The sequence below is a fragment of the Rhinoderma darwinii genome, chromosome 2 (genome assembly GCF_050947455.1).
Source record: "Rhinoderma darwinii isolate aRhiDar2 chromosome 2, aRhiDar2.hap1, whole genome shotgun sequence".
Classification (NCBI taxonomy): Eukaryota; Metazoa; Chordata; class Amphibia; order Anura; family Rhinodermatidae; genus Rhinoderma; species Rhinoderma darwinii.
This window is the reverse complement of record NC_134688.1, coordinates 341474118-341499255: the sequence shown is the minus strand read 5'-3', so window position 1 is coordinate 341499255 and position 25138 is coordinate 341474118. Positions and strand designations below refer to the sequence as shown.

At 47.5% G+C, this 25138-nt stretch overlaps 1 protein-coding gene across 1 annotated transcript in view; it reads right to left on the bottom strand.

Annotated features, from left to right (window-relative positions):
* Positions 1-25138, bottom strand: part of CTSE (cathepsin E) — a 73506-nt gene that overhangs the window by 37667 nt on the left and 10701 nt on the right. The window contains exons 4-8 of the mRNA XM_075850679.1: positions 24661-24779; positions 15963-16162; positions 5302-5424; positions 4971-5112; positions 4170-4268 (exon numbers count right to left, since the gene is read on the bottom strand). Coding sequence (XP_075706794.1) covers positions 4170-4268; positions 4971-5112; positions 5302-5424; positions 15963-16162; positions 24661-24779 — 683 coding nt within the window. The remainder of the gene's footprint in view (positions 1-4169; positions 4269-4970; positions 5113-5301; positions 5425-15962; positions 16163-24660; positions 24780-25138) is intronic.

Here is a 25138-nt window from a genome sequence, read left to right as displayed (position 1 = left end):
AGTGGCTGAGCAGACAGTATCACACATGATAGGATTAGATACAGTGGCTCAGAAGGCAGTATCACACATGATAGGATTAGATACAGTGGCCCAGCAGACAGTATCACACATGATAGGATTAAATACAGTGGCTCAGCAGACAGTACCACACATGATAGGATTAGATACAGTGGCTCAGCAGACAGTAGCACACATGATAGGATTAGATACATTGGCTCAGAAGGCAGTATCACACATGATAGGATTAGATACAGTGGCTCAGCAGACAGTATCGCACATGATCGGATTAGATATAGGGCCCAGCAGACAGTATCACACAAGATACGATTAGATACAGGGCCCAGTAGACAGTATCACACATGATTGGATTAGATACACAGCTCAGCAGACAGTATCACACATGATTGGATTAGATACATGGCCCAGCACGCTGACATTGCGGCTCAAGCGCTGGACCCAGGACAGGTAAGAATAATAATTTTGCTTCTTTATGTGTCACTGATTATTTTTGTGTGTTTGTGTTTTTTTTACAGGTTCGGTTGTTGGACTTCGGATACGAGGACTTCAATGACGGCGTTTTTTTATTCTCAATAAAATGGTTAATGAGGGTTGTGGTTTTTAATTTCAATAAAATATTTTTTCTATGTGCTTGTATCTTTTTAAACTTTATTATCACCGCCTTAGTAATGGCCGCTGGCTGAATGACAACCTCCATTACTAAGGCGGAGCTTAATGTTAGCCGGTGCAGAGGCTACACTAACCCCCATTATTACCCCGGTACCCACCGCCACCAGGAGTACTGGGAAGAGCCGGGTACGAACCAGTACCCGACCATCTGTAGTGACGGGCAGGCACCGGGGTGGCCGCAGGCTGGTAGTATTAGGCTGGGGAAGGCCAAAAACAGTGGCCCTTCCCACCCTTGTAATGCTGCCTGCTGCTGCTGTGTTGTATCTGGCTGGTTATGAAAATTGGGGGGGACCCGACATCGTTCTTTCCAATTTTTTATTTTTTTTATTTTTTTTAAATGACGTGGAGTCCCCCCCATTTTTCATAACCAGCCAGATACAATAAAGCAGCAGCAGCCTAGCATCACCAGGGTGGGAAGGGCCACTGTTTTTGGCCTTTCCCCTCCTGATAATACCAGCCTGCGGCCACCCCAGTGGCCGACCATCACTGCAGATGGTCAAGTACTGGATCGTACCCGGCTCTTCCCAGCACCCCTGGTGGCGGTGGGTACCGGGGTAATAATGGGGGTTAGTGTTAGCCTCTGCATCGGCTAACACTAAGCCCCGCCTTAGCAATGGATGCTGTCAATCAGCCGGCGGCTATTACTAAGGCGGTAGTAATATAGTTTAAAAAAAAACACAGACATAGAAAAAATATTTTATTGAAATAAAAAAAAAACACACACAACCCTCATTAACCATTTTATTAATAAAAAAAAAGCCGTCATCGAAGTAGTCCTGGAATCCGCCGTAGTCCAACGACCGAACCTGTTAGAAAACACACAAAAAATGATTAGTAACACATGTGTTAGGGTATGTGCACACACACTAATTACGTCCATAATTGACGGACGTATTTCGGCCGCAAGTACCGGACCGAACACAGTGCAGGGAGCCGGGCTCCTAGCGTCGTACTTATGTACGACGCTAGGAGTCCCTGCCTCGCTGCCGGACAACTGTCCCGTACTGAAAACATGTTTACAGTATGGGACAGTTGTCCTGCAGCGAGGCAGGGACTCCTAGCATCGTACATAAGTATGATGCTAGGAGCCCGGCTCCCTGCACTGTGTTCGGTCCGGTACTTGCGGCCGAAATACGTCCGTCAATTACGGACGTAATTAGTGTCTGTGCACATACCCTAAGGCTTAGATACAGGGCCCATGTGTGATACTGTCTGTGGGACCCTGTATCTAAGCCTACCACAAGGTAGGCTTAGATACAGGGTCCAGCAGACAGTAATCTTATACAGTATAAGATTACTGTGTGCTGGGGCCCTGTATCTAAACCTACAGTGTGGTAGGCTTAGATACAGGGCCCAGCAGACAGGATCACGCATGGGCCATGTATCTAAGCCTACCATGTGATTGGCTTAGATACAGGGCCCAGCAGACAGGATCACACAATCTGTGATCCTGTCTCATGGGCCCCCTAAGCCTGCTACATCGTAGGCTTAGGGGTTGTGCAGTCCCTAAACATTGATGGCCTATCCACAGGATAGGCCATCAATAGCTGATGTGTCGCCCTGGACCCGCAAATCAGCTGTTTTGAAGGGGCCGCAGCACTCGTACGAGAGCTGCTTCCCCTTCATGTCACTACTTGCTCACACTGTGAATCGCCGACACCGATTCACAGTGTGACCGGAATGAAGTGACCGGAATGAAGGGGAGCAGCTCTCGTACGAGTGCTGCGGCCCCTTCAAAACAGCTGATTGGCGGGTCCCGGGAGTCGGACCCCGCCAGTCAGGGCTAACCTTACCTTCCTCTTCGGCCGGGGCGGGAGTTCTGTCGTCTCGATGCTGTGCGCGGCGCATAGCGCTGTGACGTCATGCGCTGCGCACAGCGCTTGACGTCAGGACCTCCGCTGCGATCCGGAACCAGGAAGGTAAGTAAAGTATGTTACTATAGTAACAGGGGCCCGCGGCCCGAGTTACTATAGTAACTTTTTATTGATGTGGTGCGGGGGGCCGTGGGCCCCCCTGGCTTCGGGGCCCGGTCGCAATTGCGACCGCTGCGACCCCTATAGCTACGCCAGTGGTCTGACCTCTAAGAGCCCTACTGATTCTGATTCAGGGGCAGAAGCTTCTTCTGCAGTTCCTCTGCACAATGCTCGTCCTGTCCACCTGTTGTGTAGGGAACTGCATCACAGCTCCATTCAAGTGAAAGCGGCTGCATTGCAGTTCCCTAAACAGTGGTTAGACAGGAGTGCCGATACTGCAGGAAAAACTGTGAAGGAACCGCAGTGCTTAACTCAGTTTGCAGTTGCTTGATTTTAAAGATTGGTAGGGGGGCCCCGCATGTTAATTTCTGAGCATTTTTTCCGCTCAGTATTTACGCAGCATGTGTATGAGATTTGTTGTATCTCATCCACTTTGCTGCTTCTGTATTTTGATGTGGATTTTCTGCAACAAATTCCGTTGCGGAAAATCCGCAGCATTTACTCAACGTGTGAACTTACCCTAAGGGGGGATTTACACGCGCATGTGCGTTTTGTGCACGCAAAAATGCGGCGTTTTGTGTGCGCAAAAGCCACTTAACAGCTCTGTGTGGCATCACACAGGATGTGCGGCTGTGTGATTTTCGCGCAGCCGCCATCATTATGACACTCCGTTTGGATGTTTGTAAACAGAAAAGCACGTGGTGCTTTTCTGTTTGCAAACATACTTTTGACTGCTGTTGCGCGAATAACGCGTGTCCCACGGAAGTGCTTCTGTGTGGTGTGCGTGATTTTCACGCACCCATTGACTTCAATGGATGCGTGATGCGCGAAAAACGCAGAAATATAGGACCTGTCGTGAGTTTTACGCGCAAAAATCACTGACAGTCTGCACTGCCCCATAGACTAATATAGGTCCGTGCGAGGCGCGTGAAAATCACGCGCGTTGCACGGACGTATATCACGTTCGTGTAAATGCGCCCTAAAGGAGGTATATCAAAACTAGTGCAAAGGAAAAGGGGAGCAGTTGCCCATAGCAACCAATCAGCTTGCTGCTTTCATTTTCCAAAAGGCCTCTGAAACATTAAAGGAGGAATCTCATTGGTTGCCATGGGCAACTACTTCACTTTTCCTTTGCACCAGTATTGATATATCTCCTCTAATATCTTTTTGTATTTTTTAAGTTTACATTTTCCAAATCTTTAGGCCTAGGCAGAGAATCCTGCCACTTATCAGCCAACATAGCTCCATTCAATGCAGACTGGATTAGCTGCAAATATACCACTCCAAATTGTTCTTGCTAACACCTGGCACAAGAGGAACATACCCTGGGTCTTTTGCCCCGTGTCCCTTTTCTCTTAGCACCAGCATTCAAAACATTTAATTGAATCCCCCACCTACTGTGCCACATGGTGGCCCAGGAATTTTCAGAGCCTACCAACACCCACTCAATGATTTACAATCGGCAAGAAGCAACTAGCCCCAATATGTTTAATTTTAAAAAGAACTTACCGGAAGTGTATACTGTTCAGGGGATAGGTTGTAATTAATGCCATTGATTGTAAAAGTCACGGTGGGCATAGAGTTTAGGCTACTGCAACTTACTCCATACTAAAACATAAAGAAGTACAAGATATAAGTTAGTAGCTTTCTTGGGAATACAGTTGTTACCCCATCAGCTTTCTAAAAATAGAGATCCTGTAACATAGCACTAAATGTGTTACGTTCCGTATGTTATAATTTGGTCACTGAGCACTGTTTTTGGGGACCAATGCTGAAGGTGGGAGTAACACTATATGAAATTACTCCCCATTCTCCCGGAGCTCACAAGATTCACACAATTAGAATTTAGGGACTGCATTAAAATATACTGTACAGAATAAGAATAAAATACTGTATTAAAATAAACATTGTCTGAAATTAGAACATTGCCTCGAACAGGGCCGCTCTTTATCTGGTGATTTGCCAGGTATTGTAGCTCAGATCCAGTCAACTAATGTTTTCGGTGGAAAAAATTAGTCCCTTTTGTTCAAATCTCAGACAACTCCTTTATGTAAGAATAATAAGATAGATCTAAAAAAATAATGGTATATCAATACTCTGAGTTTGGGTTTAGTACAGATAGGGTTATTTTTATAAAATCTTAGATTAAGTTATATACTTGAAATAGGAAAGAAGTACCCCCAGAAATAGTAGCAACAACAGTTCTAAATTGTATACTCAACCTTATAAAAGAAAAAAGCAATGGGTGGTATAGAGTATATAAGCGATAAGTATTGTTTTATTTTCACAGAAAATATTTTTGTCTCTTACTTCCCCATCTGTTTCATTGGCTCCAATGTACTCTTGCAGCAGCAAAATATCAGATGATGGTCCAGTGATCATAGAAGTTCCAGTGTCTACAATGGCCTGGCATCCTTGACTGCAAAATGCCTGTACACCTCCGACCAGGACGCTGAACAGAATATGGAATCAATGTATTTTCTTACATTCATATCTTTATTAGAGTAATTTTGCGCCTTGAATATAGTATTAGAAATGAATGACAACCCAAAAAAAATATATAAATGCATTTAAACGATTAAGGCCCTATACTTATGCCTTAGGCCTTTCACTTGGAACAGTAAGACTTTCAAGGACTTACCTATCAATTTGGATTTGCCAGTATCCCTGTACAGTAACTGGCACCCAGTTCAGTTGACCTGAGAAACGTGATGCGTCATAGCCACCAAGAACCAGCTCTCCACCTACTGGGGAGTTCGGGTCCCTTAGAAATTAGATTCATAGGCATTAGTAATAGAAGAGATTACAGGCTTATACATTTTTATATTCGTCAAATGATCTATTGTGTAGAGCAAATGTGTCTCCGCACTGCCACCTCTGCATTGTATACTGCACACGGTATACTGTTGATACAGCATGTGCAACTTCTGGGAGCTAAATACATCAGCAACAAATCTTTATCCTATCCTGATAGTTTGTTCCAATGTATCGGTGTAGATAAAAACGTAGTCTGGAGTCAATGTTGTTTAGCTCACATTGGATTTTCCAGACTGGAGACAAATGTGACAAACTCTCAGCTGTAAGCAGAACTAGATTTCTACAGCTTTTTCAGCCTCTGAATGTAAACAAAAATGTAATTATCCACCCACAGCAAACAGATCTTGAAAATGGCCAGGAATTAAATCACAGAGGGGCAGATTTACTTAGACTGGTGATTCATATGCCAGTCTGCTCCACTGGAGTAAGATGCAACAGATTAATTAACATGAACACGACTCTTTATAAATCTGTGGCATCTTTCTACTGCTCGTGCGACACAAATGTGGCATAATAATTGTGGTCGCACTGGCGGACCCCATCCCTCTCCCCTTCCCCCAATCGGACATAAATCACTAAAAATTGACTGACCTCACAGCTTCACTTCTCCCCCTTAGATCTTCTCAGGCTCACACATCAGGCTGCGGCACATACAAGGCTCTCACACTGAGCAGCGTCATATGTGACGACAGCACGTATAACGTCAGGATGTTGTATGCTGTCTCACATATAAGGATCTGACGCAGCCTGATGTCGGAGCCTGAGAAAATCCGGGACGAGAAGCGGAGCTGTGAGTACATTTTGTTTAATTTTTTAATTTATTTTAATTTTTAATTTTATTTTTTATCATGGGAGGTACAGGGCCTGGCACGGGGCTAGGAGCTGGTGTAGATTTCCACTATAATTTAAGCCAGGTTCTGGCATAAATTATAATAAATTTGTTGGGCCGCAGGCGACCCCGTTACCTGTTACTAAGCCACGCCCACTTTTGAAGGAAATTTTTGAAAAGGTGTACACGGCCAAAAAAAAAGTTCAGAACTTCCCTCTTAGTATTAGAAAGTCAAGTCACATTTCTTTAAAGTTAAACTCTGACACATTTTCATAATTAGTAAAATTGACCTATAAGGGGTCATTTAACATACTAGGGTCATTACTTTTTTCACTCTGGCCCCTGTACATTACAGGTCCTTAGTAGCACAGAAATAACACAATGACTACATATTACTTGGACAAACAGTACAAATTCCCAAAACTGCACCACTTCTCTGAATCCCTTCCTGCTCTGAAGCTATTGGCTGAAGCTGCACTTCATAGACTTCCTGCTTTGCCTGCCCGCTGCATTCCCTTTGCACATAACGCTATTAGTAACTTCTGCTCTGCTTTATCTGCTTCCGCCTGAATCTGAACCAGAAAGCAGTAAGAATTGCCTGAAAAAAGCAGAGATCTCAGCAGTGAGGCTGGGTTCACACGACCACATTAACGTCCGTAATGGACGGACGTATTTCGGCCGGAAGTCCCGGACCGAACTCAGTGCAGGGAGCCGGGCTCCTAACATCATAGTTATGTACGATGCTAGGAGTCCCTGCCTCTCTGCAGGACAACTGTCCCGCACTGTAATCATGTTTTCCGTATGGGACAGTAGTTCCACGGAGAGGCAGGGACTCCTAGCATCGTACATAACTATGATGTTAGGAGCCCAGCTCCCTGCACTGAGTTCAGTCCGGGACTTCCGGCCGAAATACGTCCGTCCATTACGGACGTTAATGTGGTCGTGTGAACCCAGCCTAACGGTATTAGGTCTCTTTTACACGGCAGTATTTTGGTCCGAAACACGGAAGAGTTGCAAATCTTTCCATTATACCTTTTCTTTGTGTAGGTTTCAACCCTGGTTTTGGCTTACAAATACTGATGCAAAGTAATGACCAAAATACTGCCGTGTTTAACCCCTTCCCGACATTTGCCGTATGGGTACGCCATGGAAAGCATTGACTTCCCGCATTTTGCCGTACCCATACGCCAAATGTTTGGCACCGGCTCAGAAGCTGAGCCGGTGCCATCATCGTCGGATCTCAGCTGTATCTTACAGGTGACATTCGACTGTAACGGCGGGGACTGAAATTAGCTTAGATCCCCGCCATTAACTCCTTAAGTGCAGCGCTTAAATGCGATCGCTGCACTTAAGGTGTTTTCAGCTCATCGGAACCCCAGCAATGAAATTGCCGGGGTTCCGGTGGCTGTAATGGCAACCAGAGGCCTAATAATGGCCTCCCGGTCTGCCTAGCATGGAAACCAGTCAAGATCCGCCCCCGTAGATGGCGCCGGGTCAGGAGCTGATCCGGCGTCATCAGCAGTGGAAGTCAGCTGTATGTTACAGCTGACATCCACCTGTAACGGCAGGAACCGGAGCTAGCTCCGATCCCTGCCATTAACCCCTTCGATGCAGCAATCGAAAGAGATTGCTGCATCGTAGCGGTTACTAGCAGATTGCCAGCCCTGACAGGCAATCGGGACTGGCAACTGCTGCTATGGCAACAGGAGACACAATGGTCTCCTGCTCTGCCATTACGGAAGCAGATTAGGCCCCGCCGGGAGGCGAAGCCTAATCGGCTTGCTGTCAGGGAATAACTGACAGATCTAATACATTGCACTACGTAGGTAGTGCAATGTATTAGAGAAAAATAAATCTGACAGCTGGACCTTCAAGTCCCCTAGTGGGACTTGAGAAAAAGTGTAAAAAAAGTATAAAAAAAGTGTGAAAAAAATAAAAGTTTAAGAACAATTAAAGTTGCAAGTAATAAAATAAGAGTAAAAGGGGGATTGCATTTTATCAAGTCCTTTTATTATTGAAAAAAAATAATAAACCATACGTATTTGGCATCGCCGCGACCATAACGACCTGAGGTATCAAAATATTATAATATTTATTGCATGCGGTGAACTGCATTAAAAAAACCGTAAAAAACTATACCAGAGTTTCTGTTTTTTGGTCACTTTGTCCTATAAATATTGGAATAAAAAATGATCAAAAAGTCGCACATATTCCAAAAATGGTACCTATAAAAACTATAGCTCGTCTCGCAAAACACAAGCCCTCATACAGCTGCGTCGACAAAAAAATTAAAAAGTTATGGTTCTCACAACTTGGCGACAAAAAAAATCCATTATTTTTACAAAATTACTTTTATTGTGCACAAAGTTGCAAAACATAAAAAAGTCCTATAAAATAGGTATCGCCGGAATTGTACTGACCCGCAGAATAAAGTTAACATGTAATTTATAACGCTTGGTGAACGCTGTATAAAAAAAACTAAATAAAACTATGCCAGAATTGCGTTTTTTTGTTTACCTAGCCTCCCAAAAAATAGGGTCAAATGTTATCAAAAAGTTGCATGTACCCCAAAATGGTACCAATAATAACTACAGCTCGTCCCGCAAAAAAAAGCCCTCATACAACTACGTCTATGAAAAAATCTAATTAGTTATGGCTCCAATAAGTCAGGAAATAAAAAATATGCAGTTGTTTGAAGAGGCGATTTATCAAGGATCTAAAATTAGGGACCAGGAAGGGGAGGGCCCAAACATGTCCGCTGGAAGCGAGGGTGCCCGTATTATACCAGGACAACACTTTCCCAGCAAAATTCCCCAAACTGCAAAGGTGCGGAGTGTGGACCAAAAGGGGCATAAGAAAGCACGCCATATATCAGTGCGACACCTGCCTGTGCAGAAAGGATTGCTTCACAGCGTAACACACATCTATGGATAATTTTATTGTTTTTTTACCCCATTATTATACCACCTGACTATGCCCCTGATGTAATCTGCCCAGCTTACATGTACCCCCACATTATAAACGGAAACACCAGCAATACTCAAACAAATCTACTGCCAAGCAATATCCGCTCTCCAAAAGCCAAATGGCGCTCCCTCCGCTCTGAACCCTACAGCGTGCCCAAACAGCAGTTTCCTTCCACATATATGGCATCGCCTCACCCGGGAGAACCCTTTTACCAATTTTTGGGGTGTGTGTCTCCAGTGGCATAAGCTGGGCATGACATATTTGCCACTGAAATGGCATATCTAGGGAAAAATATACATTTTTAATTTGCACCATCCGCAGCGCATTCATTTATGGAAAAGACCCGTGGGGTGAAATGCTCACTACACCCCTCAATAAATGCATTGAGGGGTGCAGTTTCCAAATGGGGTCACTTCTCAGGGGTTTCTTTTTATTATTTCACATCTGAGCCTCTGCAGTTGGGAACCAATACTTTGTAAATCGCCAAATTAGGCCTCAATTTCGCATGGTACTCTCTCACTCCTGAGCCTGGTCAAATGTCCAGGCAAAAGATTAGGGTCACATGTAGGGTGTTTCTAAAACCGGGAAACACCGCATAATAATTAGAGGGCTGTCTTGTTATGTCTTGTTATGGTGGCACAAGCCGGGCACCACATATTGGCATATCTATGGAAAAAATCCCATTTTCACTCTGCAACATGGAGTGCACACTAATTTCTACAAAACACCTGCGGGGTTAACATGCGTGTAGTTTCCAAAATGGGGTCACTTCTGGGGGGTTTCCACTGTTTTGGTCCCACAGGTGCCCAGAAACCAATCTAGCAACATCTGCACTCCAAATGGCGCTCCTTCCCTTCTGAGCCCTGGCGTGTGCCCAAATAGCAGTTTCTGACCACATATGGGGTATTTCCCTACTCGGGAGAAATTGCTTTACAAATGTTGGGTTCTTTTTTTTCCTTTATTTGTTGAGAAAATGAAAAGTTTTGCGCTAAAGCTAAATTTTATTGAAGAAAAAGGATTGTTTTTATTTTCACTGCCCAATTCTAATAAATTCTATGAAACATCTATTGTGTCTAAATGCTTACTACACCCCTAGATGAATTCCTCAAGGGTTGTAGTTTCCTAAATGGAATCACTTTTTGGGATTTTCATTGTTTTGTCCCCTCAGGGGCTTTGCAAATGTGACATGGCCTCCGCAAACCATTCCTGCTAAATGTGAACTCCAAAAGCCAAATGGTGCTCCATCCCTTCTAAGCCCTGCCGTGTGTCCAAACAGCCGTTTATTACCACATGTGGGGTATTGTTTTACTCGGGAGAAATTGCTTTACAAATTTGGTGGTGCATTTTTTCTTTGAAAAAATTTAGATATTAATTTTCACGGCCTACTTCCAATAATTTCTGTAAAAAACCTGTGTGGTCAAAATGCTCACTACACCTCTAGATAATTTCCTTGAGGTGTGTAGTTTCCCAAAGTGGGTCACTTTTGAGGGATTTCCACTGTTTTGGCACCGCAAGAGCCCTTCAAACCTGACATTGTGCCTAAAATATATTGTAATAAAAATAAGGCCCCAAAATCCACTAGGTGCTCCTTTGCTTCTGAGGCCGGTGCTTCAGTCCAGTAACACGCTAGGGCCATGTGTGGGATATTTCCTAAAACTGCAGAACCTGGGCAATAAATATTGAGTGGCATTTCTCTGGTAAACCCTTCTGTGTTATAAAGAAAATTGGATTAAAAATGAATTTCTGCAAAAAAATATGACATTTGTAAATTTCACCTCTACTTTGCTTTAATTCCTGTGAAAAGTCTAAAGGGTTAAGAAATTTTCTAAATGCGGTTTTGAATACTTTGAGGGGTGAAGTTTTTAAAATGGGGTGACTTTTTGGGGGTTTCTAATATATAAGGACCTCAAAGCCACTTCACAACTGAACTGGCCCCTGTAAAAATAGCCTTTTGAAATTTTCTTGAAAATGTCAGAAATTGCTGCTAAAGTTCAAAGCCTTGTAACGTCCTAGAAAAATAAAAGGATGTTCAAAAAATGATGCCAATCTAATGTAGACATATGGGGGATGTTAATTAGCAACAATTTTGTGTGTTATAACTGCCTGTCTTACAAGCAGATACATTTAAGTTGAGAAAAATTCAAATTTTTGCAATTTTTCGCTAAATTTTGGTGTTTTTCACAATTAAATACTGAACATATCGAGCAAATTTTGCCAGTAACATAAAGTCCAATGTGTCACGAGAAAACAATCTCAGAATCGCTTGGATAGGTAAAAGCATTCCGGAGTTATTACCACATAAAGTGAAACATGTCAGATTTGAAAAATGAGGCTCTGTCAGGAAGGTCAAAAGTGGCTAAAGAGGGAAGGGGTTAAGATGCCTTATGTGCAGAGCACATGAATGGGGCGGGCACAGCAGGAATTTAGTGAGGTAAAGCTTCAGCGAATATCTGCAGAAGTCAGGTAACAGAGAAGGGCATCGAAATGGAAACTTCTGCTGTACAGTCGAGAAACATTCTGTTATTGCCTGCAGTGTTAGGCTGGGTTCACACGTGGCGGAATTTCACTTAAATTCCGCTGCGGACACTCCGCAGCGTTAATCCGCAGCGGAGCCGTTTCTGCATTGACTTCCACTTCTATTTAGAAGTGTTCGTTTAGACGATGCGTAACATTCCGCTGCGGAGCATAGGCTGCGGAGCGGAATTTGGTGTCCGCAGCATGCTCTGTCTGTTGCGGAGCAGTGGCGGACTCATGGCGGAATTTCTCCATTGACTTCAATGGAGATTCTAAGTTCCGCAATGAAGTCCGCAGCGGTCATGCACGTTATGTGTGCTGCGGATGCGTCTTGATTTTAGACATGACATTTCTTCATTCTGGCTGGACCTATGTATTTCTAGGTCTACAGCCAGACTGAGGAAGTCAATGGGGCTCCCGTAATGACGGGAGCGTTGCTAGGAGACGTCTGTAAATAGTCACTGTCCAGGGTGCTGAAAGAGTTAAGCGATCGGCAGTAACTGTTTCTGCACCCTGGACAGTGACTACCGATCCCAATATACAGCAACCTGTAAAAAAATATAAGTTCATACTTACCGAGAACTCCCTGCTTCTGTCTCCAGTCCGGCCTCCCAGGATGACGTTTCAGTCTAAGTGACGGCTGCAGCCAATCACAGGCCAAGCACAGGCTGCAGCGGTCACATGGACTGGCGCGTCATCCAGGGAGGTCGGTGTAATGGCAGGGGGTAGGGAGACGGACAAGTGAGCCCTAATCTACCCGCCACTCTGTCCCTGCCTACTTGCAACGACCCGCCCTAGGCGACGGGGTACAACTGGGCGGCAGTCCCTGCGCTCAGTAAGTGCACGACAAACACGACAAACATACAAGGAACACAAGCAAGGAAAAGGGGCCGTTGCCCACGGCAACACCGTGAGCAACCAGAGTGGTGAACGAGCCGAGTCAAGCCAGGAGTGTGCGAGGTACAAAACGAAAAGCAGAAGAGTAGTCGGTAAGCCAGGGTCGGTATGGAGCAGGATCAAAAATAGCAGGAGCTGTAGCTGGGCCAGGAAACCACAAGGAAAGAAACAAAAGCAGTAACAAGCACAGAGGGACAGGAAGTGCAGGCTTAAATAGACCGAGGGCGGGAGCTAGCTGAGTCTGGCCAGGTTACGATAGGCTCTCCCACTCCTAAGCCTGCCAGCCTGAATGGTGGAAGCAGGAGTCAGTCTCAGGGATGTATTCTCAGGTGCTGACTGATTAGTTCTGGGAGTTAACCCTGCTGTGCCTGGCAGATCCTTTACAGTACCCCCCCTTTTATGAGGGGCCACCGGACCCTTTCTAAGTGGACCTGGCTTACTGGGGAAACGCAGGTGGAACCTCCTGACCAATACCCCAGCGTGAACATCCCGGGCGGGTACCCAAGTCCTCTCCTCGGGCCCGTATCCTCTCCAATGGACCAGGTACTGGAGGGAGCCTTGGACCATCTTGCTGTCCACAATCCTGGCCACCTCGAATTCCACCCCCTCCGGGGTGAGGATGGGAACAGGAGGTCTCCTCGAGGGAGCCAAGGACGGGGAGCAGCGTTTGAGGAGGGAGGCATGAAACACGTCGTGTATCCGAAAAGACGGGGGTAACTCCAGCCGGAAGGAGACAGGATTGAGGACCTCAATGACCTTATACGGCCCAATAAACCGGGGAGCAAACTTCTTGGACGGAACCTTGAGATGCAAGTTCCTAGACGACAACCACACCAGATCCCCGACCATAAACAGGGGGTTAGCAGAACGTTTTTTATCAGCCTGAGTTTTTTGTACGCTCTGGGACACCTCTAGATTTTTCTGAACCTGGGCCCAGACTGTGCACAGTTCCCGATGAACGACCTCTACCTCAGGATTGTTGGAACTACCAGGTGAAACGGAGGAGAACCGTGGATTAAACCCAAAATTACAAAAAAAAGGAGAGACCCCTGACGAGTTACTGACCCGGTTATTAAGGGAAAATTCGGCGAGGGGAATGAAAGAGACCCAATCAAATTGACAGTCAGAGACAAAACACCTTAAGTATTGTTCTAGAGATTGATTAGTCCTCTCCGTTTGGCCATTGGTTTCAGGATGGAAGGCAGAGGAGAAGGACAGATCAATCCCCAACTTCATACAGAAGGCTCTCCAAAACAATGAAACAAATTGTACCCCTCTGTCCGAAACAATATTGACAGGGACCCCATGGAGACGCAGGATGTGTTTGACAAACAAGGTAGCCAACGTTTTGGCGTTGGGTAGTTTCTTGAGGGGCACAAAGTGGCACATCTTACTGAAGCGGTCCACCACCACCCACACCACCGACTTGCCTTGGGATGGAGGCAAATCGGTGATAAAATCCATGGAGATATGTAATGGCAGGGGGTAGGGAGACGGACAAGTGAGCCCTAATCTACCCGCCACTCTGTCCCTGCCTACTTGCAACGACCCGCCCTAGGCGACGGGGTACAACTGGGCGGCAGTCCCTGCGCTCAGTAAGTGCACGACAAACACGACAAACATACAAGGAACACAAGCAAGGAAAAGGGGCCGTTGCCCACGGCAACACCGTGAGCAACCAGAGTGGTGAACGAGCCGAGTCAAGCCAGGAGTGTGCGAGGTACAAAACGAAAAGCAGAAGAGTAGTCGGTAAGCCAGGGTCGGTATGGAGCAGGATCAAAAATAGCAGGAGCTGTAGCTGGGCCAGGAAACCACAAGGAAAGAAACAAAAGCAGTAACAAGCACAGAGGGACAGGAAGTGCAGGCTTAAATAGACCGAGGGCGGGAGCTAGCTGAGTCTGGCCAGGTTACGATAGGCTCTCCCACTCCTAAGCCTGCCAGCCTGAATGGTGGAAGCAGGAGTCAGTCTCAGGGATGTATTCTCAGGTGCTGACTGATTAGTTCTGGGAGTTAACCCTGCTGTGCCTGGCAGATCCTTTACAGTCGGGCTGGATGCCGAAAGAGGGACGCGTCACCAAGACAACGGCCGGTAAGTATGAAATTCTTTTACTTTCACTAGGGAAAGTGCTGTCCCTTCTCTCTATCCTGCACTGATAGGGAGAAGGGAAGCACTTTTCCCGCAGTCCGCAGCAGCTAGTCCGCATCAATTTACTGCACATTTTGTGCAGATCCGCAGCAGAATCTGCAACGCAGATTCTGTGCGCCATTGATGCGGACAGTTGCGGAGGAAATCCGCCACGTGTGGTCATGCCCTTAGGCTACATTCACACGTTTCGTATATTGCTGCGGAAAATACGCACTTAAACTGCAGCAATACACAGGAAACTCGCAGGTAAATACCGCACCTAATTGTGCATTTTTCTATGCATTTTTTGGTGTGGTTTTTAAGTTTTGATGCGTTTTTTGGCGCGTTTCCATACTGTGGGTTTTGGTGCAATTTTCCACAGAAATAGGCAGATACAATTTGCAAGTGGAAACGTAAGATAAATTGACATGCTGCGGATTCTAAAAAATGCATCGCAGGTCAATTTCTGTCCCGAAAAATATTGCAGCGTGTACATGAGATTGCCTGGAATCTCATTGACTATACTGGTGCTGTATTACGCCGCGGATTTTCCACACGCAATACGCATCGTGTGCATTGACCGTTAAGGACCTAAAGTGTGCATTTAAGGGACCACAGTGAAAGAAGTAATGGCCCTGGTATGTTAAATGACCTTACTATTTTACCCAATATGAAGATCTGTCCAAAACTGCTCGTTTAGGCCCTGTTCACATGAGTTATGTGGCGCTGATTTTGATGCGCAAACCGCGTCGGAATCAGTGGCAAAAAACGTCCGATATCACCACCCAATGATTTCAGTGGGAACCAGACACGTTTTTTTTTACCCGAGCTGCTTTTGAACACTCTTGGGAAAAAGGGCGGCATGTCCTTTCTTGCCGCGGTTTCCGACTCTGACCTGTCAATGAAATCAATGGGAGGCAGAGAAAACCTGCGGCGTTGGTTTCCGAATGTTTTTCCTTGCATTAACTTCAATGGCAGCAAGCAAAAAGTACAGCGAGAAAATGCCCTGAAAGCAACGGAAAAAAGGCTTAGGCAGTTTAAAATCCGGCTGAAAATTCCTGAAGGAATTCTGAGGCAGAATTTTTCTGCCTGCAAAAAAAAACTCCGTGTGAACAGGGCCAGGATGATCTCTCCCTGTAACTGCTGCTGTTACCTGCTCATGTAGACACCAAATACTGGTTGTTCCACTAAATTCTGTGCAATCATATTGTCAAACACTGGTGTGCAACCATCCACAGCAAGGGATGGGTATGCCAGACCTAAAATTCCATCAAAATTTGCATCTAGGAAGGTGCTTCCAGGCTCAGACACGCTTTCTGCAAAAACCTGATTCTGTACAGTTATACCCTGAACCTGCGAGACAGAAGATATAGATTAGAAATTAATGCACTTGATAGATGCTACATAAAGCCAATACATAGACAAAATATTCAGCCTATGTCTGCTAATGTAGGCAGACATTACATTTGTCTACTCAATGGAAAAAAATATCTAAAGGACAGCAAAAAATATTTTGTGGATGGTTTGGGGGAACATTTCTGAAAGTAACTAGCTTCTTTATTTGAGTATAAACATAATGGGGAGATTTTATCAAAAGTTATATACCAGATTTCTGGTGTTACCCATATTTGCACAAAAATTAGCAACTTTTTACTTTTGGGGTTTGGGTGCGGAGACTCCCACAGATTTACCATAACTTATCCTAGAAACTGTGATAAGTTATGGCGTAAATTTACACCTGCACATAGCAGGCATAGTTTTGCAATTCGGTAGCATGGACAGCCAAAGATGTGCCAAATCTATTAAGAGGTGTGCATCTCCTAATAAATTTGACGCATTTCCTACCAACGTAGATTCGTTTAACACTTGTTTTGAAACGCCAGTCTTAGGCCCTGTTTTTGTGGTGCATTTTTTTATGCGGAAACCATGCCAAAAAACTTCCGAAAACGCCTCCCCGTTGATTTCAATGGGAGGCGGAGGCGCTTTTTTCTCGCGAGCAGAGAAAAACGCTTGCGGGAAAAAGAAGCATCATGCCCTGAAGGAATTTTGAGGCAGATTTTTTTCCACCTGCCAATACCTGCCTTAATATATTCTTCCCATTGTATCACAACTATTAAAGAAGGGGCTGGACCGAGCCTGCAGGGCTGAAGGGGAAGCCTCCATGACCTCCCTGGTAGGGAAAGGGTTAACAGGTGAGGGAGAGCTGGAGGGAGTTGGAGGGGGTCAGGGAGGAGTCAGGGGGGCCGTTGCTGCTCTTCCCGCTGTTTTCAGCATTGAGCCGGAAGCAGCGGGAGCAGTAGCACAGTAAGAACAAGCTCCCCGTTGCCCGCGCTCTTACTGTATGTCGGAGGCGGTTTTGTTAGAGCAGCTGCGTGCTGCTGCTGTGCACCACGGTCCCGGATGGCTGGAGGAGACCGTGGCTGCATTATCGAGGATCCCGGACGCCGTGTTGCCACGTCAGGCCCGGCGTTCGGGGTCTGTTGCAGGAGACAGGCTCCCCTCCCCGGCCCCCTTCCTAGCATGGCGGCGGGGGGGGAGTCGGCAACAACTGCTCCTGTCCGGAGCAGGCAGAGAGCGTTGCCGGGGGTGACGGCGACGCAGGCCGGGTCGACCCGTCCCTCCCGGCGGTCTCGACCTCCAGAGCGCCTCAGTCCTGAGGCAGTCCCGCGGACACGGCGTCGCAGGGGGAGCCCGATCTCGGACGCTGCAGGCCAGGCAGCTGGGGGGACCGCCCCTTCCCAGGCCCTGCGTCCTGGCAGGAATCCCAGGCCGCGATGGGGTCTGGCGGTGAGCAGGGAGTCGCAGGCCGGGCTCCCTGTCACCCCTCCACCATCGGATGGAAGATTCGGAGGACGAGGTACGGCCGCCCCGCCTGGTGATGTTCCGGCCAGGGGGCAGGCTTCTTCAGGATCATCGAGACGGACGCCTAGATCTGCAGCGACGTCGAGGCAACAGGTCCGGTCGGAAGTCTGGGTTCCATCGGTCGGGCGGCAGGTTGCCGGCCCATCGGTCAGCGCGTCATCATCTCCGATCCGAAGATGTCGGTGGGATGGCCAGTCGTCTGCGAGAGATGAGCTCGAGGAAGGTGAACTGGACGTGTATCGTCGAGGTCAGGATGGTCCGGCTGACGGGAACACAGCGCCTGTGCGGCCCGGTGAGTGTGTAACTCCATCATTGTCATATCCAGCGATTTTTATGTCGGGTGTCGGTGGGGGGACTGCTAGCGTCGCATCGGTTGCCGGTAGTGGCGCGGGCGGGCGCGATGGCGCGGGTCTGGCAGACTTAGTGGGTTGCTTGAGGGAGCTGGTTGGGCGCCTAGATAGGGCGGCGGCGCCGTTAGTTACGGAAGTGTCCCCGGCGGTAGTGTGGGAGGGCCCCAGGGACTTGGGGTTGGTACAGGCGCGGCCCGTGCTGGCGGTTAGGGAGGCGGTCGCGGTGTCGGTACAGACCGAGGCACAAAAGGATGGCGATCGGGTGCGTATTGATGACCGTGCTCGGGGGGAGGTGTACGTTTGTTTCGAAGGTCCGTTGGGGGCGCATTTAAAGCAGGAGGTGCGCGAGCGGATCTGGAAGGACGAATATGTTGAGATTTTTTCTCTCTTGCCGCTCGCTAAATTTAATTTGGATAAGAGCAAGCGGGACGAGAGTAAAAAGGACGAGGAGGAACGGCGGCGGTATAGGCTTATCCCGCAGACGTTCGTTAATTGGTCGCAGGCGTTCGCCATATTGGCTAGTGTGATAGGGGAAAAGGCGCCGGAAAATTGTTCGGCGTTATTTTGTTATTTTGATGCCATTGGGGAGGCTCATAGGGCGTATGGGGGTCAGGCGTGGCTGCGATACGATGAGCAATTCCGTCAGCGGAAAGCGGTTCGGTCGGCGATTCGGTGGGACCAGAAGGATATTGCTCTCTGGTTACGGGTTACGGCTCCGGTTAGGCAGTCCTTTCCCGGGAGCGCCGGCCAGGGAGGCCAGTCTAGTCAGGTTGGACAAAGCGGAGGGGGAAAGGCGGGTTTTTGCTGGCAATTTAATGAAGGCCAGTGTAAGTTCGGGGCCACGTGCAAGTTCAAGCACGTGTGTTCCGAGTGTAATGGTGCATCACACGGGGCGGCAAAATGTCTGCGAAAAAAGAGGTCAGGGAACCAGCACTCCGCGGCTGGTCAAGGGGGTGTCGCCGGTGAGGGTGGAAAAGATGGCCCCTTATCTAAATGAGTATCCAGATAGGGCGGCGGCGAAGTTGCTTTCCGAAGGGTTTCGTGTTGGTTTTGTTATTCCTCCGCCTCCTTATGAGGTTCCGGTTACGCGGAGGAATTTAAAATCGGCTTACTTGCATGCAAAAGTCGTGTCGGAAAAGTTGTTGAAAGAAGTTTCGTTGGGCCGCATGTCGGGGCCGTTTGTTGAGTCGCCTGTAGAAGATTTAGTTGTGTCCCCGTTGGGTATTGTCCCTAAACGCGAGCCCGGAAAATTTTGTTTGATTCAACATTTATCGTATCCCAAGGGTTCGTCGGTAAATGACGGGATTGATCACGAGTTGTGCTCCGTAGTCTATACCTCGTTCGATAAGGCGGTGGGTTTAGTGCGGGCTGCGGGTCCAGGTGCGCTGCTAGCAAAAACCGACATCGAGGCGGCGTTCAGGTTGTTGCCTGTTCATCCAGAAAGCCAACGGCTGTTGGGTTGTTTTTGGGATGGGGCTTTTTACGTGGATCGGTGCCTTCCGATGGGGTGTTCCCTTTCTTGTGCATACTTCGAGGCGTTTAGTAGCTTCGTAGAGTGGGTAACGAGGGGAGTATCCGGGGTCGACTCGTTGATCCATTACTTAGATGATTTTTTGTGCGTTGGCCCGGGGGGTTCGCCGGTTTGCGGTAATTTGCTTCATGCACTACAGAAGGTGGCGAGGGATTTCGGTATTCCTTTGGCGCCAGAAAAAACGGAGGGCCCGGTAGCGACGATTTGTTTTTTGGGAATTGAAATAGACTTGGTGGCAATGGAGTGTCGTCTCCCTGCGGATAAGTTGGGTGCTTTGAGGCTGGAGGTACGGCGGGCTTGTAGACTGACGAAAATGACGCTGCGGGAGCTTCAGTCGCTGCTGGGGAAGTTGAATTTCGCCTGCCGGATTATGCCGATGGGGAGGGTGTTTGGTAGGAGGTTGGCGGCGGCAACGGCGGGAGTGCGTGCGCCGCATCATTTTGTGCGGCTCAAGGAGGAGCACCGAGCGGATCTTGAGGTTTGTGATGACTTCTTGGGCCAGTACAATGGTCGCTCACTATGGATGGCCCCAGCGCAGGATACGAGTGATTTGAATATTTTTACGGATGCGGCTGGGGCGGGCGGTTTTGGAGCTTACGGGGGAGGTCCGTGGTGCGCGGGTCAATGGCCGGCTAGTTGGGTGTCCAGTGGACTCACGCGGAATCTGGCCCTGCTCGAGCTGTTTCCCATCGTGGTGGCGGCTACCATTTGAGGGGACAGGCTCAGGGATAAGAAGGTCCGTTTTTACTGCGACAACATGGGGGTGGTGCTGGCCATTAATAATATCACGGCGTCCTCTCCTCCGGTAGTTCAATTGTTGCGACATTTAGTGTTGGTGTGTTTGTCGTTGAACGCGTGGGTAGTGGCGGTGCATGTCCCGGGTGTACGGAACTGTATCGCTGATGCTCTTTCTCGCTCGCAGTGGGACCGGTTTCGGCAATTGGCACCGGGAGCGGAACGTCTCGGTTTTGCTTGTCCGGAGCATCTTTGGGATCTGGTATCGGTCCCGTAGAACAACTGTTACAAAGGTCTTTGGCGCGCTCGACGTGGAGTGCTTATGCTGCTTGTTGGAGGCAGTGGGAGGAGTGGGTAAGAGAGTTGGGTGACGTCAATACGGATAGAGACAGGTTGGTGGCACTTTTGTACTGGTTAGGGGACGCCTGGGAGGCGGGGTTTTCAGTGGCGAAGGTGAACCGGTTCATATCTGCGGTGGCGTTTGGGTTTAAGTTGCGGGGCTTTCAGGATGTATCGAAGGAATTTCTGGTATCGCAGGCTTTGAAGGGGTTGCGCCGAGGTAGGGTGGAGGCTGATAGTAGAAGGCCTGTGTCGTTTGCTTTGCTTAGCTCGTTGGGCGGTTCATTAGCATCGGTCTGTCGTTCTTCAGCCGAAATGGATTTGTTTCGGTTAGCTTTTTCGTTAGCGTTCTTTGGGGCATTTAGAATAGGTGAGTTGGTATCGCCAAGTACTAAACAGGCAGGGGGGCTGAGATCTGGGGAGGTGAGCCTCTTCGCAGATCGGCTGGAGGTATGGTTGCGTCGGTCAAAAACTGATCAAGTGGGGAAGGGTAAACTGATAGTTTTGTTCGCCCTCCCGGGGTTGGTTATGTGCCCAGTAGAGTGCATGCGGGGTTTTACGCCGAAAAGGGGGTCTCCAGATTTGCCTTTGTTACGTCATGTGGACGGGTCGTTTTTGTCCAGGTTTCAGTTTGGAGCTGTATTTAAAAAATGTTTGGCGGCGGTTGGTGTTGCGGCAGGCTCATATTCATCTCACTCCTTTAGGATTGGCGCAGCAACAGAAGCGGGGCGCTGGGGGTTGGATGATGAGGGGGTGCGGCGTATTGGTCGTTGGGAGTCCAACAGGTTTAAGTCCTATGTCCGCCCCCATATGTTATGAGGTTTGTTGTTAACGCTTTAAAAATGTTATATGGTGGTGCCTAATTGTTTTTTCCGTTTCAGATTCGCCTCCGTGTTTGGTGTGGTTGATGGGTCATTCTTACGTGCACTGGGGGGCTTTGAGGGCGGACGTCCGCCCGGATGGTCGCCAGTTGCGCATTCCGCGACAGGATGCGGTTGTGCATTGGCTGGGATTTAGAGGTATGTCGTGGAGCAGGGTGTTGGCGGAATTCCAGACATATGCTCGGCTTGATAGGGTTCCGGAGGTCTTAGTGCTGCACGTGGGTGGGAATGACTTAGGAGTCCGCCCCTTTCGTGAGTTGGTGCGGGATATCAAACACGATATGTTGTGTTTGTGGGTATCTTATCCCAAGTTAGTGATAGTGTGGTCGGACATAGTCCCAAGAAAACATTGGCGGTTGGCTAGATCGGTGGAGAGAGTCAATAAGGCTCGCATTAAAGTTAATCGGGCGGTGTCCCGTTTTGTGGCAAAGAACGGGGGCATTTGCGTGAGGCATAGGGATTTGGAGTCAGGAGTGGGGAATTTCTGGAGGAGTGACGGGGTTCATCTGACCGAGGTTGGCATTGATCTGTGGAGCTTGGCGAAAGCAGAAGGCATAGAAAGGGCGGTGGTGGTGTGGAGGAACTCACAGGCTTAAGGTGGTCAAGGCCTGTTTCGCTGTGGCGGGGGGAGTCCTTGAGGCCAGTCAGTAAAAAATGGTGGGGGGGTCGCATCGGGGGTATGCGTCCCCCAAAAAAGGTACATGGTTGAAGACTTCATCGGGTGTTATCCCTTTGAAGTGGTCTTCTGGTAGAAGGTATATCACTTGAAGGCTTCATCGGGTGTTATCCCTTTGAAGTGGACTTCTAGTGGTCGGTATATCACTTGAGGGCTTCATCGGGTGTTATCCCCTTGAAGTGGACTTCTAGTGGTTGGAGCCATCTGCAGAGGTGAACGGTGCTTCCGAGCTGGTTTACGGCTGGAGGTAATTAGTGGTTTGCAGATGGCTAACTCGGTGTGTTCTTAAAAAAGGAATATCTGAAAGGGCTTCAAGGACTTCCTCTGCTCGGGTTAATGTTAACGTTAAATTGTTATTTACGTTTCTGACCCATGTTGGGTCATGTGAATTATTAGAAGGAATTCTCTGGTGGATTCCTAACTAGTTATCCGAAGGTTTCGGATTTAAATTGTTTTTATAAAACTGTAAAATTAATAAACGGCTGCTGTGGCCATTTCACATCCAACCTCGGTGTCACGTGACTTTCCTAAAGGTGGGGGTGGGGGATAGGATGGGGTAAGGGAAGGGTTCGTTAACACACGACTCTACTTAGGCAGGTCAAGAAGGGGCTGGACCGAGCCTGCAGGGCTGAAGGGGAAGCCTCCATGACCTCCCTGGTAGGGAAAGGGTTAACAGGTGAGGGAGAGCTGGAGGGAGTTGGAGGGGGTCAGGGAGGAGTCAGGGGGGCCGTTGCTGCTCTTCCCGCTGTTTTCAGCATTGAGCCGGAAGCAGCGGGAGCAGTAGCACAGTAAGAACAAGCTCCCACCCTCCTGCCCTTGGTTTGTTACGTGGTGGGTATTTGCGTACGTCCGTATATGAGTGTTGTGTTTTATTTGTGTGCTTATCTAATATGTTTTCCTTTTTTCCTGAGTAGGTCCTATTGTCATGGCAGCTGGCGGGGGGAGTCCTTGAGGCCAGTCAGTAAAAAATGGTGGGGGGGTCGCATCGGGGGTATGCGTCCCCCAAAAAAGGTACATGGTTGAAGACTTCATCGGGTGTTATCCCTTTGAAGTGGTCTTCTGGTAGAAGGTATATCACTTGAAGGCTTCATCGGGTGTTATCCCTTTGAAGTGGACTTCTAGTGGTCGGTATATCACTTGAGGGCTTCATCGGGTGTTATCCCCTTGAAGTGGACTTCTAGTGGTTGGAGCCATCTGCAGAGGTGAACGGTGCTTCCGAGCTGGTTTACGGCTGGAGGTAATTAGTGGTTTGCAGATGGCTAACTCGGTGTGTTCTTAAAAAAGGAATATCTGAAAGGGCTTCAAGGACTTCCTCTGCTCGGGTTAATGTTAACGTTAAATTGTTATTTACGTTTCTGACCCATGTTGGGTCATGTGAATTATTAGAAGGAATTCTCTGGTGGATTCCTAACTAGTTATCCGAAGGTTTCGGATTTAAATTGTTTTTATAAAACTGTAAAATTAATAAACGGCTGCTGTGGCCATTTCACATCCAACCTCGGTGTCACGTGTCTTTCCTAAAGGTGGGGGTGGGGGATAGGATGGGGTAAGGGAAGGTTCGTTAACACACGACTCTACTTAGGCAGGTCATGGCACAACTTGCAGCATGTTGTGGTGTGAAGCATGCACAATAGAGATGGGGTCTTATAGCAAAATGTAAATGGGTGTCCTCATTGCTCTTGTTCATGTCACAATTCCACACTACCATCCCTTGACAAGCACTTGTTCAGACTTATTTTTCCAGTTCCCAAATTACAAAGATCTCAAGGAGTTAGATCAGCCTTTGATTTGCTTTTCTTTGGTGCTAGTGCAGATCTATCCCGGGAGTGTCATGCACTGCCTCCTATGCTCTTCGCTCTGTATAAGTGACAATCTCCTATGCAAAGAAGTGTAGGGGCATGTTCAGATGTGACAGAAATTGTCCGCTGCAGATTTTGCTGCAAATTCATAGCAATTATGCAACGAATCTGCAGCAACATTTGCATATTTGACAGTTTGTTCAGATGTTGCGGATTTGACAGCGGACTTGCCGCAGATTTCAGCCTTTACATTGCAAAGGCTGAAATCCGTACTGAAGATCCGCTGCTTTTCCGCTGGCAGCAATGCATGATGTGGAATGAAAATTTTGCACCGCAGCCTATTTTCCGCAACAATTTTTTCCGCAACGTCTGCATTAAGTTACCTAAAAAGCCATAAAAAGTATTGGATAAAAAGTTTGCTGTGGATTTCCACTGCGGACTATCCGCAGCGGAATTCCACAGCAATTCCGCCACGTATGAACGTGCCCTAAATGTGGGGCAGATGGGGTCATACCTGACGCTATTATGATATGCTTGTTTAAATTCCAAGTAGAGACGTGCCCAAGACACTAGGCAAAACAAAATTACAAATATTTGAGCGTCTCTAATCTTTTCATGACCTTTTTAATTGAAATTATTTGTTTACCAATGTCCCTCCTACCGAATCTAGGTACTTACAGAAACTTGATCAATTCCTAATATGCCTGTTAAGTTGCCAGTTCCATATTGGATAAAGAAAGATTGACCATTTGTCTTATAGGTAGAAGACTGACTTGGCTGGAACCTGGAGTGTTCAACTGTGTAAAAGTAACAATGTCAAGGGTTATTACGTGTTTTTGTAAGAAATGCATGCAGTACATTAACTCCCATCATTACAAGGACTATTTAAAAATCTATAGCTTATTGTTGAATTTCATTTCCACACATGCTGACACAAGGCAGCCATCAGAAATTTCGGGGCCCCATACAGTGAGATTGGTCAGGGCCCCTGGGGGTTTACCGTTTGAACATTTAGAGGGAGGGAAGTGAGCAGAATGGTCAGCGGGAAGCATAGTAAGCAGCGACCACTGGGGAAGGTTGTCAAAGGGGTATTCTGAGATATTAAAATTAGTTTAATAGGGGTTTAGGTTAAAAATAGATTGTATTGTAATGTACT